This window comes from Acanthochromis polyacanthus, chromosome 5 (assembly GCF_021347895.1).
Source record: "Acanthochromis polyacanthus isolate Apoly-LR-REF ecotype Palm Island chromosome 5, KAUST_Apoly_ChrSc, whole genome shotgun sequence".
Lineage (NCBI taxonomy): Eukaryota > Metazoa > Chordata > Actinopteri > Pomacentridae > Acanthochromis > Acanthochromis polyacanthus.
In genome coordinates, this window is record NC_067117.1 from 41,757,335 (window position 1) to 41,773,362 (window position 16,028).

The 16,028-nt window shown below is 40.6% G+C and overlaps 1 protein-coding gene across 2 annotated transcripts in view; it reads right to left on the minus strand.

Moving 5' to 3' along the window:
* Nucleotides 1-6,278: 6,278 nt before the first annotated feature.
* The window catches only part of matn4 (matrilin 4), a 69,372-nt gene continuing 59,622 nt past the window's right edge, over nt 6,279-16,028 (minus strand). For both annotated transcript variants that reach the window (XM_051948034.1, XM_051948033.1), the window contains 4 exons: nt 15,834-16,017; nt 15,589-15,741; nt 10,246-10,350; nt 6,279-7,775 (listed from right to left, as the gene is read on the minus strand). In XM_051948034.1, the coding sequence (XP_051803994.1) occupies nt 7,717-7,775; nt 10,246-10,350; nt 15,589-15,741; nt 15,834-16,017 (501 nt within the window). In that variant the 3' untranslated portion in view covers nt 6,279-7,716. The remainder of the gene's footprint in view (nt 7,776-10,245; nt 10,351-15,588; nt 15,742-15,833; nt 16,018-16,028) is intronic.

Here is a 16,028-nt window from a genome sequence, read left to right on the forward strand (position 1 = left end):
CTGCGGACTAGTGATGGGAAATCCAGCTCTTTTTAGAGAGCCGACTATTTTGGCTCGGCTCAGTAAAAAGAGCCGGCTCTTTCGGCTCCCAAGTGGCTCTTCGAGTTGTTTTGTTGCTTTAATTAATTTATTATTAACAACAATATAAAATTTTGCACAAAATGAATTACTAATGTAAAAGATTGTGTTTTTTTATTTATATATGTTTTTTATAGTATATAGTTTATTATAATTCCAATATCGCCTTCACTTTGTCCACAGCTGGATTCATCACCTTCAAAGCATCTCTTACAACCAGGTTAATTGTGTGTGCAAGACATGGGTGGTGGGTCCATTTCAGGATTTTTATTGCTTTTGTTATGTTAGCTGCATTGTCAGCAAACCACTTTGTTTTCCACATCCCACTCTTTTGCCAGTTTGAGCAGCTCTTCTGCTACGTTCTCAGCAGTGTGTCTGTCGCTGAACTCAAAACAATCCAGAAGACAGGACACCATTTTAAAATTTTCAATAAAGTGACATGTAACTGACAAGAAGGATGTATTGGTTTAGGATGTCCAGCTGTCAGTTATTAGACAGACTGCTGTGGCTTTTTTTAACCCTCTCTTGCAGTAATGTATGTTCTGTGTCATACAGGCCTGGGATGATTTTTTGGGAAAGTGTTTTCCTGCTTGGAATTGCATACATTGGATTTAGTGCATGAACAAACTTCCTGGATCCTTTATCATCCACAACTGAAAATGGTTGACAATCAAGGGCAATCATTTTTGCCAGTTCTTCATCAATTGAGTTCTGTCTTGCTGTGGTCACAGACTTCTGCAAAAACTGTGTCATAGAGCTCTGGATCGGAGGTTTTGGTGGTTGTGATGGCATACTACATGATGCTGTAGATACTGCAGCAGAAGCAGCAGCAGCAACAGTAGCAGTAGACACACTGGCACCTTCATTAATACCACATTCAACCCATTGCACTGATGGGTGGACAGTTCTCAGGTGCCTGTGGAAGTTGTTTGTGGAGCCGGCTCTGTATGATATTCTTTTCTTGCAGACTCTACACTCTGCCTTTGTATTATCAATCAAATTGAAATGGTTCCAGATTTTACTTGTTTTCGTGGTGTCGCTCATTTTCTTTACCTTTCTATCGATGTCTCCTCTTGTTGCCCCTGGCTCTCTTTCTTAACCTGGCAATAGCCAGATTAATAATTGTGTAGTACTTGATAGTACTCCACAATATCAATCTGGGACCGCTCCATGTAAATCCGTTCGGAGGAAGAGGCACGGATTGGACAATGCAACAGTATGTCCCGCCTCTGACAGGTTTGTTTTTAGCCAATCACGGCGACCCTTTGAAGTTTCTTCACAACAAGCGGAGCCAATTGGTAGATTAAACTCTTACCAAAACCCGTAGGTAAAAAAGCACAAACATCTTTACCATCCAGAAATGCGCAAAGCGCCTCTCGTTGTTCTTCCTTCAAAGAAGCGATAGGAGATTCAGCTAAAACTGACTTAATAGCAGCATCTACACGATCGTTGTCCTCCGTTGCCATGTTTGTTTTGATCTACTGGCGCTTGGTGTCGTCATCAGACCCGGATATCCCGCCCATTATCCCGCCCCCCACACGAATACTGCTGCGTGATTGGCCCGAACCAACTTGGTGCTGTACGAAAAGTGAATGCGGGAGCGGAGCAAGATGGTTTCTTGACAGATTTGTGAACTCACAAATATCACGAGAAATCAACTTGCTGGCAAGGTTATCTCTTTCTCTCTGTCCCTCCTGCTCTGTTCGTGTTCTACCGCTGCTGCGTCTGTGAGTGTAACTGCTACCCCTCCCCCCCTCCGCTCAGCGCAAACACATATTGACCAATCACGTCCGGCTTGAAGAGAAAAAAAAGTGAGAGAGCGAGGGTGAGAGAGAGAGGGTGTGAGAGAGAAAAACAACAACACGGCTCCCAACACAGCTCCCAATAGGGAGCCGGCTCCCGTCGGTCACTTGAAAGAGCGAAGGACACATCACTACTGTGGACATGTTTTCGTGTTAAACATGATTAGGTGACAGATCTCTCCTCTTGTCATCCGCACACTGTTGTCTGTAGTGTATTCATTATAAGAGCTGCAATATTTGGTTTGGCCCCTAGATGACACTGTAGCTTGTTCATGTTGTTACTGTGTTGTGAGACCACAGAATAAAAAGAGACCTGTTGATCACCAGACATGGTGTCGTACACAACGTATATTACATGGTGTCAGAATGAATCTAGAAGTTGAGGCAGAGAAAAGGACATGGAGCAGATGAAACCCCCGACCTCACCAAGTCCAGAAGAAAATCTAGTGGAAAATTGGAGGATCTGGATCCAGAGGTTTGAACTTTTTCTTGTTGCCAGCGGAGTTAATGAAAAGTCTGACGAAGTGAAAAGAGCCACATTTCTGCACGTGGTCGGGGATGAAGCAATTAAAGTATTTAATACGCTTGACTTCGATGAAGACGTGGATGACTACGACGTTTTGAAAGAGCTGTTTCGCCGACATTGTGAGCCACGGAAAAATGTAACATATTTAAGACATTTATTTTTCACACGAGTACAAGGAAAGTCTGAAGGTATTGATGCATATGTGACAGATCTGAAGAATAAGGCAAGAGACTGGAGTTTGAGCATCTCGCAGACTCACTGATTCGGGATCGAATCGTGTGTGGCATCACAAATGATCAAGTTAGAGGACGACTTCTAAGAGAACCTGACCTCACGCTGAATAAAGCAATAGATACAGTGCCTTGTGAAAGTATTCGGCCTCCTTTAACTTTTCAACCTTTCGCCACATTTCAGGCTTCAAACATAAAGATATAAAATTATAATTTTTTGTCAAGAATCAACAACAATTGGGACCCAATCGTGAAGTGGAACGAAATTTATTGGATATTTTATACTTTTTTAACAAATAAAAAACTGAAAAGTGGGGTGTGCGATATTATTCGGCCCCTTTACTTTCAGTGCAGCAAACTCAGTCCAGAAGTTCAGTGAGGATCTCTGAATGATCCAATGTTGTCCTAAATGACTGATGATGATAAATCAGCCCGATCTCACGAGGATTCGTGAAACTGTCACGTAAGTTTTAGTTTCGGTTTCGTGCGCACCAACACGATTTCGTCATGTTTTTCGTGCCGCTCACCACGAAATGCGCACCAATGTATTTTAAACGGCGGACTTTTCGTGCCACTCAGAACGTATTTCAAAAGAATGTGTATATTATATTTTTAATGTAAAACCGTGGCGAATCCAACGCTATATTTTGCATGACATCGTTCCTAAACATAACCCTAACCATAATCCTAACCATAACCTAACCATAAGCCGGTGGTACACTTACCAATTTGCATAGGAATTTCAAGAATGTCCGGCGGCCGGCGGCCGCAAATGCGATCACACAAGCAGTATACGCCGATGGACAGCTTAGATCGTCATGAATCCGCCGGTATAAACCGCTTTCAGATGTGATTACCACAGCGAAAAACATTTCGTGGTGAGCGGCACGAAAAACATGACGAAATCGTGTTGGTGCGCACGAAACCGAAACTAAAACTTACGTGACAGTTTCACGAATCCCCGTGAGACCGGGTTGGATAAATAGAATCCACCTGTGTGTAATCAAGTCTCCGTATAAATGCACCTGCTCTGTGATAGTCTCAGGGTTCTGTTTAAAGTGCAGAGAGCATCATGAAGACCAAGGAACACACCAGGCAGGTCCCAGATACTGTTGTGGAGAAGTTTAAAGCCGGATTTGGATACAAAAAGATTTCCCAAGCTTTAAACATCTCAAGGAGCACTGTGCAAGCAATCATATTGAAATGGAAGGAGTATCAGACCACTGCAAATCTACCAAGACCCGGCCGTCCCTCTAAACTTTCACCTCCAACAAGGAGAAGACTGATCAGAGATGCAGCCAAGAGGCCCATGATCACTCTGGATGAACTGCAGAGATCTACAGCTGAGGTGGGAGAGTCTGTCCATAGGACAACAATCAGTCGTACACTGCACAAATCTGGCCTTTATGGAAGAGTGGCAAGAAGAAAGCCATTTCTCAAAGATATCCATAAAAAGTCTCGTTTAAAGTTTGCTACAAGCCACCTGGGAGACACACCAAACATGTGGAAGAAGGTGCTCTGGTCAGATGAAACCAAAATCCAACTTTTTGGCCACAATGCAAAACCATATGTTTGGCGTAAAAGCAACACAGCTCATCACCCTGAACACACCCAAGGGCGCAGGTTTGGTCTCAACATTGGTAGAGACGATATAACAGCATAACCTGCATGTACACTTTTTGCTGGGGATGGGACATTAATAAGACCAAACAGATTGGGTGAACGGGGGTCAGGGCTACATTTCTCACGAATATGAACCTAATTAATTGATAAGCTAAACGATCAATGCAAAATAAATCTGTATTGACTTATACTAACTTTCATGTGTATTGGTTCAGGTGATAGTAATTAAATACATTTTAATTAATAAATAAATGCACTAATAGGTATTTGGTCATCAGCCAATCAAACACATGTTTGATTGGACCGGCACATTCAGCAAGTGAAAAGGGGTAAATGTAAGTCTGAACCTGGTCTGAACATAATGAAAATAATTCACTTAATAATGGTAGGGTCAATTCTATCCTGACAACATATGGGAAGAAAATCAAAATGACCTATATAACTGAACTCATTATATAATGCAAATAAGGTTGCTTAAAAGTTGGTGGGGACAATTTGACCCTCTTGAAAAGTTGGTAGTGTTATGTCCCTACCGTCCCTATGCAAACCTACGCCCTTGAACACACCATCCCCACTGTCAAACATGGTGGTGGCAGCCTCATGGTTTGGGCCTGCTTTTCTTCAGCAGGGACAGGGAAGATGGTTAAAATTGATGGGAAGATGAATGGAGCCAAATACAGGACCATTCTGGAAGAAAACCTGTTGGAGTCTGCAAAAGACCTGAGACTGGGACGGAGATTTATCTTCCAACAGGACAATGATCCAAAACATAAAGCCAAATCTACAATGGAATGGTTCACAAATAAACGTATCCAGGTGTTAGAATGGCCAAGTCAAAGTCCAGACCTGAATCCAATCGAGAATCTGTGGGCAGAGCTGAAGACTGCTGTTCACAAACGTTCTCCATCCAACCTCACTGAGCTCCAGCTGTTTTGCAAGGAAGAATGGGCAAGAATTTCAGTCTCTCGATGTGCAAAACTGATAGACATACCCCAAGCGACTTGCAGCTGTAATTGCAGCAAAAGGTGGCGCTACAAAGTATTAATGCAAGGGGGCCGAATAATATTGCACACCCCACTTTTCAGGTTTTTATTTGTTAAAAAAGTTTAAAATATCCAATAAATTTCGTTCCACTTCACGATTGTGTCCCACTTGTTGTTGATTCTTGACAAAAAATTAAAATTTTATATCTTTATGTTTGAAGCCTGAAATGTGGCGAAAGGTTGAAAAGTTCAAGGGGGCCAAATACTTTCACAAGGCACTATATATATATATATATATATATATATATATATATTCATTTTTATTCTATATTTGGGTCTTACAGGCTTAAAAACAGAGTGACCCGTGCATCACTAATGGGCAGTGTCCGTTTTTCCGTTCTGTTTACATTTTTACTAGTCCTTCAGTGTTGTTTCCACCGCTCAAGGTCATCTCTGGATCAGTTTGATAGAAATCAGCTGCAGTAGATTCTGTAAACTGCAACACCTTCTGACCATCCAACCTTAATTCAAGGAGCTCCTGCACAGCTGTTGTTTAATACAGGAAATGTACACAACCAGTCAAATGTTTGGAGTCAGAAATGTCCTTAGTTTTGAAAAAAAAAAAAATCTTTTTTTTTCAGTGAAGATAGCATGAAGTGAATGATGAATCCAGTGTAGACATGGTTAATGTGCTAAATGACTATTTTAGCTGTAAACAGCTGATTTTTAATGGAATATCTCCATAGGGGTACAGAGGAACATTTCCAGCAACCATCACTCCTGTGTTCTAATGCTACATTGTGTTAGCTAATGGTGCTGAAAGACTCATTGATGATTAGAAAACCCTTGTTCAGTTATGTTAGCACATGAATGAAAGTGTGAGTTTCCATGGAAAACATGGAATTGCCTGGGTAACCCAAAACATTTGAACGGTGGTGTACATTTTGTTTTATACTTACAAACACAACAAGGGCACAAATAAAACAAGAAGAATAAAACATGAAAAGCTGAGGTGAAAAATGAAAACTCAGAGGAGAAAAGTTCACTCCTTTATTGCCTTCTGTGCTCTAATACAGAGATTCATTTAAAAAGTACAAAAAATGTAAAGCTATTAGAAAATATACAAAAACATACAGGCATTTAAATATAAAGGGCTATAAATTTATGGTGGTCTTTTTCATATATTTTTTTTAATAAAACTATAAGAGAGAAGACATCCTACACTATCGTGGCTGAAGCAGTAGCATGAATTTACAAACAGGCTGATGAAAACAACTGAGTGATGCAGGGACTTCCTTACATGTAAAACGTCAGTGGTCTGAGTTGAATCTTCTTGTTGCTCCTGCTGACATGTACTGATGAGCAGCACACTCTGCAGCAAGAATGAAGAAATGCAGGTGACATGATCTGTACGTATGTAAACTAACAGGAACACGGTGAGTGCACCCTGTGGTCTAATCTAGACAGCAGAACGAAGCTGCTGTATGGAAAAAAGACATATTTATTCATGGTAAAACTTCGTGTTCTACTTCCTATAATACCTTCTTATCTTCCTCTATCCACAACAGACCACAGCTTTAGCAAAGAGTGATGCTTGAAACTTTAAATTCCCTTTTCAAAAAATTACAAATTGTAACCCATTTCAAAGCCGGACCGGAGTAGATTCAACTGAGAGTCTGCAGGCAAGCGAGCAGTGATGTTATCTCAGAAAGAGCCGAGCCACTTTAGTACTGGGAGTGGTAATAACACTTCATTTTAGAATTCCTGTCCTCCCACTTCTGACTTTTTTTTTATCTTCTATTCTACAGTTGGTACAAAAAAGAAAAAAAAAGATCAATTAGCTATAAATACATCATATTTAACAAACCGTACAAAACAGATCAAGTATAAATAGAGCACTAAAAGAAACAGACGGGTGGTGTGTGACTATGAACGAACACTGAAAGACGAATAATGTTTTGAGCTGATATCTAATATCTACATTGATTACTTCTAGCTTCTAGCCAACATGCCTGTGATCCTCTGTGTGCACAGATGAAGTGCATTAATAGAAGTTACACTGAGCTCAGGGACAAATGTTGATAATATGTTGACTGTATTCATCGTGTGTGTTGTACTTTTGCATTGATAGTCATTCAACATGCTACAAATGATGAGAAAGTATATGTGCTGTCGTTGTTTCTTCTTCTTTGTGAAGAATAAAGCATACATAATTATGTAATTTACAACTGTGCCAGAAATTTGATTCTATATCACAAACTTTCCAATAATTCTTACACTCCTATGAGCATGAAGAGCAACAGAGCTACCGAAGGCTACAAAGGTTTAGTGAGAGGACACTTCTTTTGGTTTTGTGTGTTGATGGGAAGGGTTTTCAGTTCCCCCTTTATTGATTTTGTCAGGATGTGCCATCCTTTTCCTTATCCTGCTTGTCTCCCTCTGTGATGTCCCATTTGGTCACCGCGATGACCAGATCACTTCCTGGAAAGAAGCTGGTTTTCCAGCTGCTCCAGACGGACGGTCATCCCGGCCAGTGGGTGGTGCATTAAGGAAACATAAGGCTGTCACTGTGTGAACATACATACATTACATCCCACCTTTATCCTGTAGGCTGAGTACAGAAAAGAGAAGACAAGAAAAAAAGATCCACCAGAGAGCAGCAAATGACAAGTAAGAGTGGTTCTGGATGCTTACAGGGTTCTGGATCCTTGCATCAAAAATGATACAAGGAACAACTGATTAAAGTGTGGGGGTGTTTCTGAGTCCCATCAATTCCTGCTGCCTGCTACATATTTAGGTGACGTGATTCGGTATCCGTACATAACATACACATACATAACACACACCTGTGCTCAGTGTAAGGTCATTTTGTTTGTGGGTACATCTATATTAAATGGACACATTCTATGGTGACGTGATTTCTGTCATGACTTTGTTTAAGATTTCATCCGTAAATGATACGAACGAGCAGCCTTGGCTCGCTTTTTCAGTGCTTTTCTTGTTAATATTAATATGAACAATACGGTGTTTTTTGAAAAAATCTCGTTCCGAAATCGCGCGATAACTCGCGAAATCACCCTCACCGGTGTTGGCGCGAGCTCTCGCGCGATTTCAGAACAAGATTTGCTTTCTAGCATCCTGAGATTTGGATACAGACCACAACAAATAGCGATCGCCAGGTAATGTGGAGGTTTTCGTTCACTTCTCATCTCTAGTATGTTGTGGGACACTCATTGAGACTATCCAAGCCGGTCAGTGTGGAGAATAAAGCACGTTAGGGCGGATTTTGACGCGGGGGGGCAAGTTGCCCCATACTTTTCGCTAGCTGAGCTGCTAGCTGAGCTGCTAAGCTGCCTGCCTGGCTAAATACTGGAGCTATGTTGAAAATTCATTTCTCCATCACTCACATGTATGAAATGACATGAAAACAGACCCCAGGTTGAAAAAAACCCAAGTTCCCCTTTAACATTTTTCTAATGAGTTTATGATCTTCATCACTAATTTCATATCTTCAGTACAGCATAATGTTTATCTAGTAAATTATGGTCCCATTTAGAAGCAAACAGACGATAACATCGGGTAAGATATCTGTTGGAGCTGTCTTGTAATTGACCAGTTGCAGCTGTATCGTCATGCATAGTGCCTTCAAGTTCTCAGTCACATCCATCCGTCAGTCACTACGTTTGGTCTCAAAAGACCAATATAAGAAAAGTCCAAATTCCAAACGTAGTGCTTCAGAATGTGAGTAATAAACCAATGAATCATCACTCGGGCTACAGCCTGAGTTTACCCACAGTCTATGCTTTTAGACCAGTGATTTCTAACATGCTAGTAGAGGCTCCCACAAGGGTTTAAGGTAAGCCTTCCTTACCATCACCCATAGATTACCTGAAAAGCAGTTTTGAAGCTCAGTGTTGTGGCTCCAGCTGTCTCCATTTTAACAGTGTCAGCTAATCCAAACCTGAGCAAAGCGGTGGAGCCTGAGTGGAGCCTGAGTGGAGCTGAGGTGCACATGGAGACAGCTCTGGGTCATAGGGTCGTATGTCGAGACCCATCTGTCATTCAAAGCAGCAAGGCCTTAATAATGCAGAAGTTTTAGCCTTATAATTTAACGAGGTGAGTTTTATATAAATGAACCCCCCATATGGTTGCATCGCAGTGATAGACTGTTATCTGTCCAGGTGTCCTCTGCCTTCACTCTCAGTCAGCTGGATAGACTCCAGCCCCTCATCACCCTGAACGAGGATGAAGCGGTGTATAGATAATGGCTGGATGGATGTAAACAATGGACATATAGTTGGACATTTTAACGTGGGGGTCTGTGAGGATTGACTCCCTGTAAAGTCAACCTCAAGTGGACATTTGAGGAACTGCAGTTATTACTTTTGTATTGGTTTCATTTTTCAGCTCCAGTTTGTCACTTGTTAAGGTTCAACAGATTGCACTCCTTAAGCCACTGGTGTGTCCTTTATCATTTATTTAAAAGTAAAATGTGCCTGTGGTTGTCTTGTAGTGTTTGGTTTTTCCAACTCAGTCCATGATGTTAATTTCAACAGATGTTCATTGAATGCAGCCGGTCAGATATTAAAAGTTTGGTACCTAAAGGTAAACAGTTAGTGACATTAAGCCAAAGAAAAGAGGAGTTCAAACAGTGGAAACAACGAGCAAACAGCTTGTTTCATTTCCCCTACTTTCAACTAGCTTCTCCGTTACATAGTGAATTGATTGTGCTTAAAGGTGGTAGTCTGTTCAAATAACTGCTCATGTGATTATATAACAACTGGCCTGCTTGCAAGTTTGAAAGAAGATTTACAAGAGTAGAAAGCAGAAAATCTTCTGGTGAATCACTGCATTATTTTTAGTGTTTCTAGCCTTTAAAATATTCAAATAAAAAAATAAAATCTAAAAAAGTGATGAGGGAACACGGTCTCCTGGTCTCATCCACCAGGACACCCCTGGTCCTTACCTGAAGCTAAACAACAGTCTGTGTTTGTGAAGGATATGTTTCTGTGTGATCTGCTCCAGGTTGCTCATGGTGGCCTGCTGGAACTCCACCAGACTCTCACAGGCACAAGGATCCTTCACCTCAATCTCCCCCTGACTCTCCTCTACACAAGGAAAACAATAAAGGTTCCATTATTAGTCAATATGCTTTCTTATTCTAGCTCAGAATGGGCCTTTGGTTGATGGTCTGCAGTATCAGCCCCTCTATAGGAAAGGCAATGACTCTGTGTTGCCTTATTTCATAGAAATCTAGACATTTTCTGTTGTTTTTCATAAGCAGAACATAAAGCTGGTTGTTTTGTGCTGTTTTGTTTTGATTCTGTTTCATGAGACTTTCACTTCAGCACACTCAGGTTAAAAACATGACGCATTGCTGCAACTTAATAGTTTAAATATTTAACTTCATCGTCCCTATGGGTCTCTTAAAAACATACAACTATAAATTACTGTCCTTTTCAGAATGTTTGTATGGGATTCTATTTTTGACATTTTGCTTTGTGCTTACTTCATTTTTTAGTGAAGTTTCCACAACTGTAGTGTTGTTTGTTTGTTTGTTTGTCAGTAGATGGCGCCAAAGAACAAGGCATCATTAAAGTGACTTGTCCCTGCTGGGATGTCACACTGCATCTTTTATGAATTTACTAAAAGAGTAACAAAATCTTTTGTCAATATTCTAATAATTAACAATTACTTTTGAGTTCATAAATTTAAATAGCTAGATTAAAAAAAACATGAACCTGGAGAGTATGATTCATTAACATCAGATCTGTTCCATTTCACACATCAAACAGTGTATCATGATAAATTTTTACAGTGCCTATCATAAGTATTCACCCCCTTTGATGTTTTACCCTTTTATTGCTTTCATAAATCAATCATGGTCAATAAAATTTAGCTTTTTAACAAAAAAAATTATTGGAAAAAACTCTTTAATGTCAAAGTGAAAACAGATTTCTATAAAGTAATGTTAATGAAAGAAAATTATATAAATGAAAAGAATTGTTTGCATAATTATTCACCCCCTTTTTAATTTAATGGTCTAATTCAATAGAGGTCCATCAAATTGTTGCCAATAGTCTCACAATTAGTGAAATGAAGATCACCTGAGTGGTGTGGGTGTGTTTCAAGTGATTGAGTTGTAAAACAGCTGTCTGAAGGGTCCAGAGAGTGGTTGATCAGTATTCCTGGCTACCATTACACCATGAAGACAGAAGAACACTCTAAGCAACTCAGGGAAAGGGTTATTGAGAAGTACAATTCAGGGGATGGCTACAAAAACATTTCCAAGGCACTGAACATCCCCCGGAGTTCAGTGAAATCAATTATCAAGAAATGGAAGGAATATGGCACTTGTGTGAATCTGCCTAGATCAGGCCGCCCTCGTAAACTGAGTGACCGTGCAAGTAGGAGACTAGTGAGAGAAGCCACCAAGACCCTACAACTACTCTGAAGGAGTTACAAGCTTCAGCTGCTGAGATGGGAGAGACTGTGCATGTAGCAACTGCTGCCCGGGTTCTTCACCGGTCAAAGCTTTATGGGAGAGTGGCAATGAGAAAGCCACTGTTGAAGAAAAGTCATATTAGATCTCGACTAGAGTTTGCAAAAAGCATGTGGAAGACTCCATGGTCAAGTGGAAGAAGATTCTTTGGTCTGATGAGACCAAAATTGAGCTTTTTGGCCATCAGACAAGACGTCATGTTTGACGGAAACCAAACACTGCACATCACCAAAAACACACCATCCCCACTGTGAAGCATGGTGGTGGCAGCATCATGCTGTGGGGATGTTTCTCAGCAACTGGACCTGGAAGGCTTGTAAAGATAGAGGGCAGAATGAAGGCTGCAAAATACACTGAAATCCTGGGGGACAATCTTTTTCAGTCTGCAAGAGAACTACGTCTTGGGAGAAGATTTATTTTCTAGCAAGACAATGATCCAAAACATACTGCAAAAGCTACACAGGAATGGTTAAAAAAGAACCAGGTAAATGTTCTGGAGTGGCCGAGTCAAAGCCCAGACGTCAATCCTATAGAGAATTTGTGGCTGGACTTGAAAAGGGCTGTTCATGCCCAATACCCGCACAACCTGACAGAGCTTGAGCAGTTTTACAAAGAAGAATGGAGCAAAATTACAGTGGGCAGATGAGCAGACTGACTGAGACCTATCCACACAGACTCACTGCTGTGATTGCAGCCAAAGGTGCATCTACTAAATACTGACTTGAAGGGGTGAATAATTATGCAAACAATTATTTTCATTTATATAATTTTCTTTCATTAACATTACTTTATAGAAATCTGTTTTCACTTTGACATTAAAGACTTTTTTCCAATAAATATTTTTGTTAAAAAAGCTAAATTTTATTGACCATGATTGATTTATGAAAGCAATAAAAGGGTAAAACATCAAAGGGGGTGAATACTTATGATAGGCACTGTAAGCCTATTGTATGTTTTTTATCCAAATTCTTAATTGCATTTAAATGAACCAATATCCTCTGCTCTCACATGCAGCATATATAGATGAATAAAATACACACCATGTCCTTCTGACAAAGAGGTCTTAAATTGAGCACTTGAGAAAACTAAACTGATTTTCTAATAAAAACTAGGGTCACCTGGTAAAAACATCCATAAACAATTAACTTTACTCAAAGGGTTGACATATTAAAGGAAAACTGAAGTGTCTTAATGGCTTTGTCTCACTTTTATTTTCTCAACTAGTTTACATTCCGGACACGAACAAAACCTTGAAATCATTTTGTGAAGAAAAAGCACAAGAAACATCAGTCAAAATGGAGTCCCATGTGTGTCAGAACTACCACCATGAGACTGCGAGGCTGCCATCAACCGGATGGTCAACATGGAGACGTTTGCTTGTCCAACAGTCCTAACCACCAAGCCATTCAACGCTCCCTAGCATTGGTTCTCCAGTTCCCTGGAGCTCCATTGATGAAATTCTTACAAAAGACATTTTTTCATTTGGTGTTTTTCAAAATTTCCCAAAGATATCAGCTGGTTGGAGCTGTGGTGAGATTTACACCATGGTCAAACTCATCAAAACATTTCTGTGACTCTTCATGCCTGATGTCATTCTGGAGAGACCACTGCCATCAGCGCAGACATGTTCCATCACAGAATAAAGGTGATCACTCACAATAACTTTTTGTTGATTTGCAGTGACCTTTACCTGCAGTGACCTTTACCTTAAGCGGGACAAGTGGAACCAAACCCAGAAAGATCTTTTCCTCTTGCCATTTTACACAAAATCAGAATCAACCAGGCCTGCTCAGTACCACACAACGCACCTTTGTAGAAGCACCTGCTCACTCATTTATTCCATGTTTCCTTTAATTTGTCACCTGCCTTTACTGTGGTCTGCAGTCAAAGACTTGCAGCCTTGTGAAATGTTCAATATACACACGTGGACAAAATTGTTGGTACCCCTCAGTTAAAGAAGGAAAAACCCACAATTCTCACTGAAATCACTTGAAACTCACAAAAGTAACAATAAATAAAAATTTATTGAAAATTAAATAATCAAAAACAGCCATTACTTTTGAATTGTTGATTAACATAATTATTTAAAAAAACAAACTAATGAAACAGGCCTGGACAAAAATGATGGTACCTCTATAAAAGATTGAAAACTATTTGACCAGAGTGACATGATTAACTCAGGTGTGTCATTTAATTGACATCACAGGTGTTTCCAAACTCATAATCAGTCAGTCTGCCTATTTAAAGGGAGACAAGTAGTCACCCTGCTGTTTGGTGAAAAGGTGTGTACCACACTGAACATGGACAACAGAAAGCGAAGGAGAGAATTGTCCCAGGACATCCGAAAAAAAATTATAGACAAACATCTTAAAGGTAAAGGCTATAAGACCATCTCTAAACAGCTTGAAGTTCCTGTGACAACAGTGGCTCATATATTATTCAGAAGTTCAAGACCCACGGGACAGTAGCCAACCTCCCTGGACGTGGCCGCAAGAGGAAAATTGATGACAAATTGAAGAGACGGATCGTTGGAATTGTATCCAAAGAGCCCAGAGCAACCTCCAAAGAAATTAAAGGTGAACTCCAAGGCCAAGGTACATCAGTGTCAGATCGCACCATTCGTCGTTGTTTGAGCCAAAGTGGACTTCATGGGAGACGACCAAGGAGGACACCACTGCTGAAAAAAACTCATAAAAAAGCCAGACTGGAATTTGCAAAAATGCATGTTGACAAGCCACAAAGCTTCTGGGAGAATGTCCTTTGGACAGATGAGACCAAACTGGAGCTTTTTGGTAAGGCACATCAACTCTATGTTCATAGACTCAAAAACCAAGCATACGAAGAAAAGAACACTGTCCCTACGGTGAAACATGGAGGAGGCTCAGTAATGTTTTGGGGCTGCTTTGCTGCATCTGGCACAGGGTGTCTTGAAAGTGTGCAAGGTACGATGAAATCTGAAGACTATCAAGGCATTCTGGAGAGAAATGTGCTGCCTAGTGTCAGAAAGCTTGGTCTCAGTCGCAGGTCATGGGTCTTCCAACAGGACAACCATCCAAAACACACAGCCAAAAACACCCAAGAATGGCTGAGAGAAAAGCGTTGGACTATTCTAAAGTGGCCTTCTATGAGCCCAGATCTGAATCCCATTGAACATATGTGGAAGGAGCTGAAACATGCCATTTGGAGAAGACACCCATCAAACCTGAGACAACTGGAGCTGTTTGCTCATGAGGAGTGGGCCAAAATACCTGTTGACAGCTGCAGAACGCTCATTGACAAATACAGAAATCGTTTAATTGCAGTGATTGCCTCAAAAGGTTGTGCAACAAAATATTAAGTTATGGGTACCATCATTTTTGTCCAGCCCTATTTCATTAGTTTGTTTTTTTAAATAATTATGTTAATCAACAATTCAAAAGTGATGGCTGATTTTGATTATTTAATTTTCAATAAATTTTTATTTATTGTTACTTTTGTGAGTTTCAAGTGATTTCAGTGAGAATTGTGGGTTTTTCCTTCTTTAACTGAGGGGTACCAACAATTTTGTCCACGTGTGTAGCTCCTATAAATTGTTAAGTGTTGAGTGTGGTGCAGAGGAGCAGACTGCAGACCGTGTGATAACATCTTGCCCCATATACCGCCATCCAAATGGGGTTTATGGTCTGATTAGTGCAGATGAGACCATAGTCAGTTGGCTGACTAACATCTGCCCAGAGATATAACGGTTTACACCTTCTGCTGCAAGATCTTTCTCCAAACGAAGAAGAAGAAGAATTGTTAATATGCTGTTACACATAAAAGGGATTACTTTATCTTAACAGTGCTTTTCCAGTTAGAGCTGTACCTGGGCAAACATTGAGTTTGAGGTTCTCAGCGATGGTGCTGATGGCGGTGAAGTCAGTGGTGTAATAGAAATGTTTCTCCAAAGGTTCTGATGCAATCTCACGAAGCTCATCTTCCACAGCTTTTCCTACACCCACAGCGTACATGGTGATGCCTGCACAGAAACATACATGGTGATACTCAGCTTCCATCATCTGGATCATAAAATGAAGCCTTAGACGTCACTGCGGTTGTGAGGAGTCTTACCGGCTTCTTTAGCCTTCTTGGCGTACTCGGTGATGTCGTCCTGAGAGCGTCCGTCTGTGAAAACCAGTCCGACTCGGGGGATGTTGCGACTGGAAGGACGAGCACCTTCGGCCTCTGAGAAGCTGTTCTCCAGCATATGCTTTAGAGCCAGACCTGTCATCGTACCTTTCTCCATGTATTCAACCTACACATGGA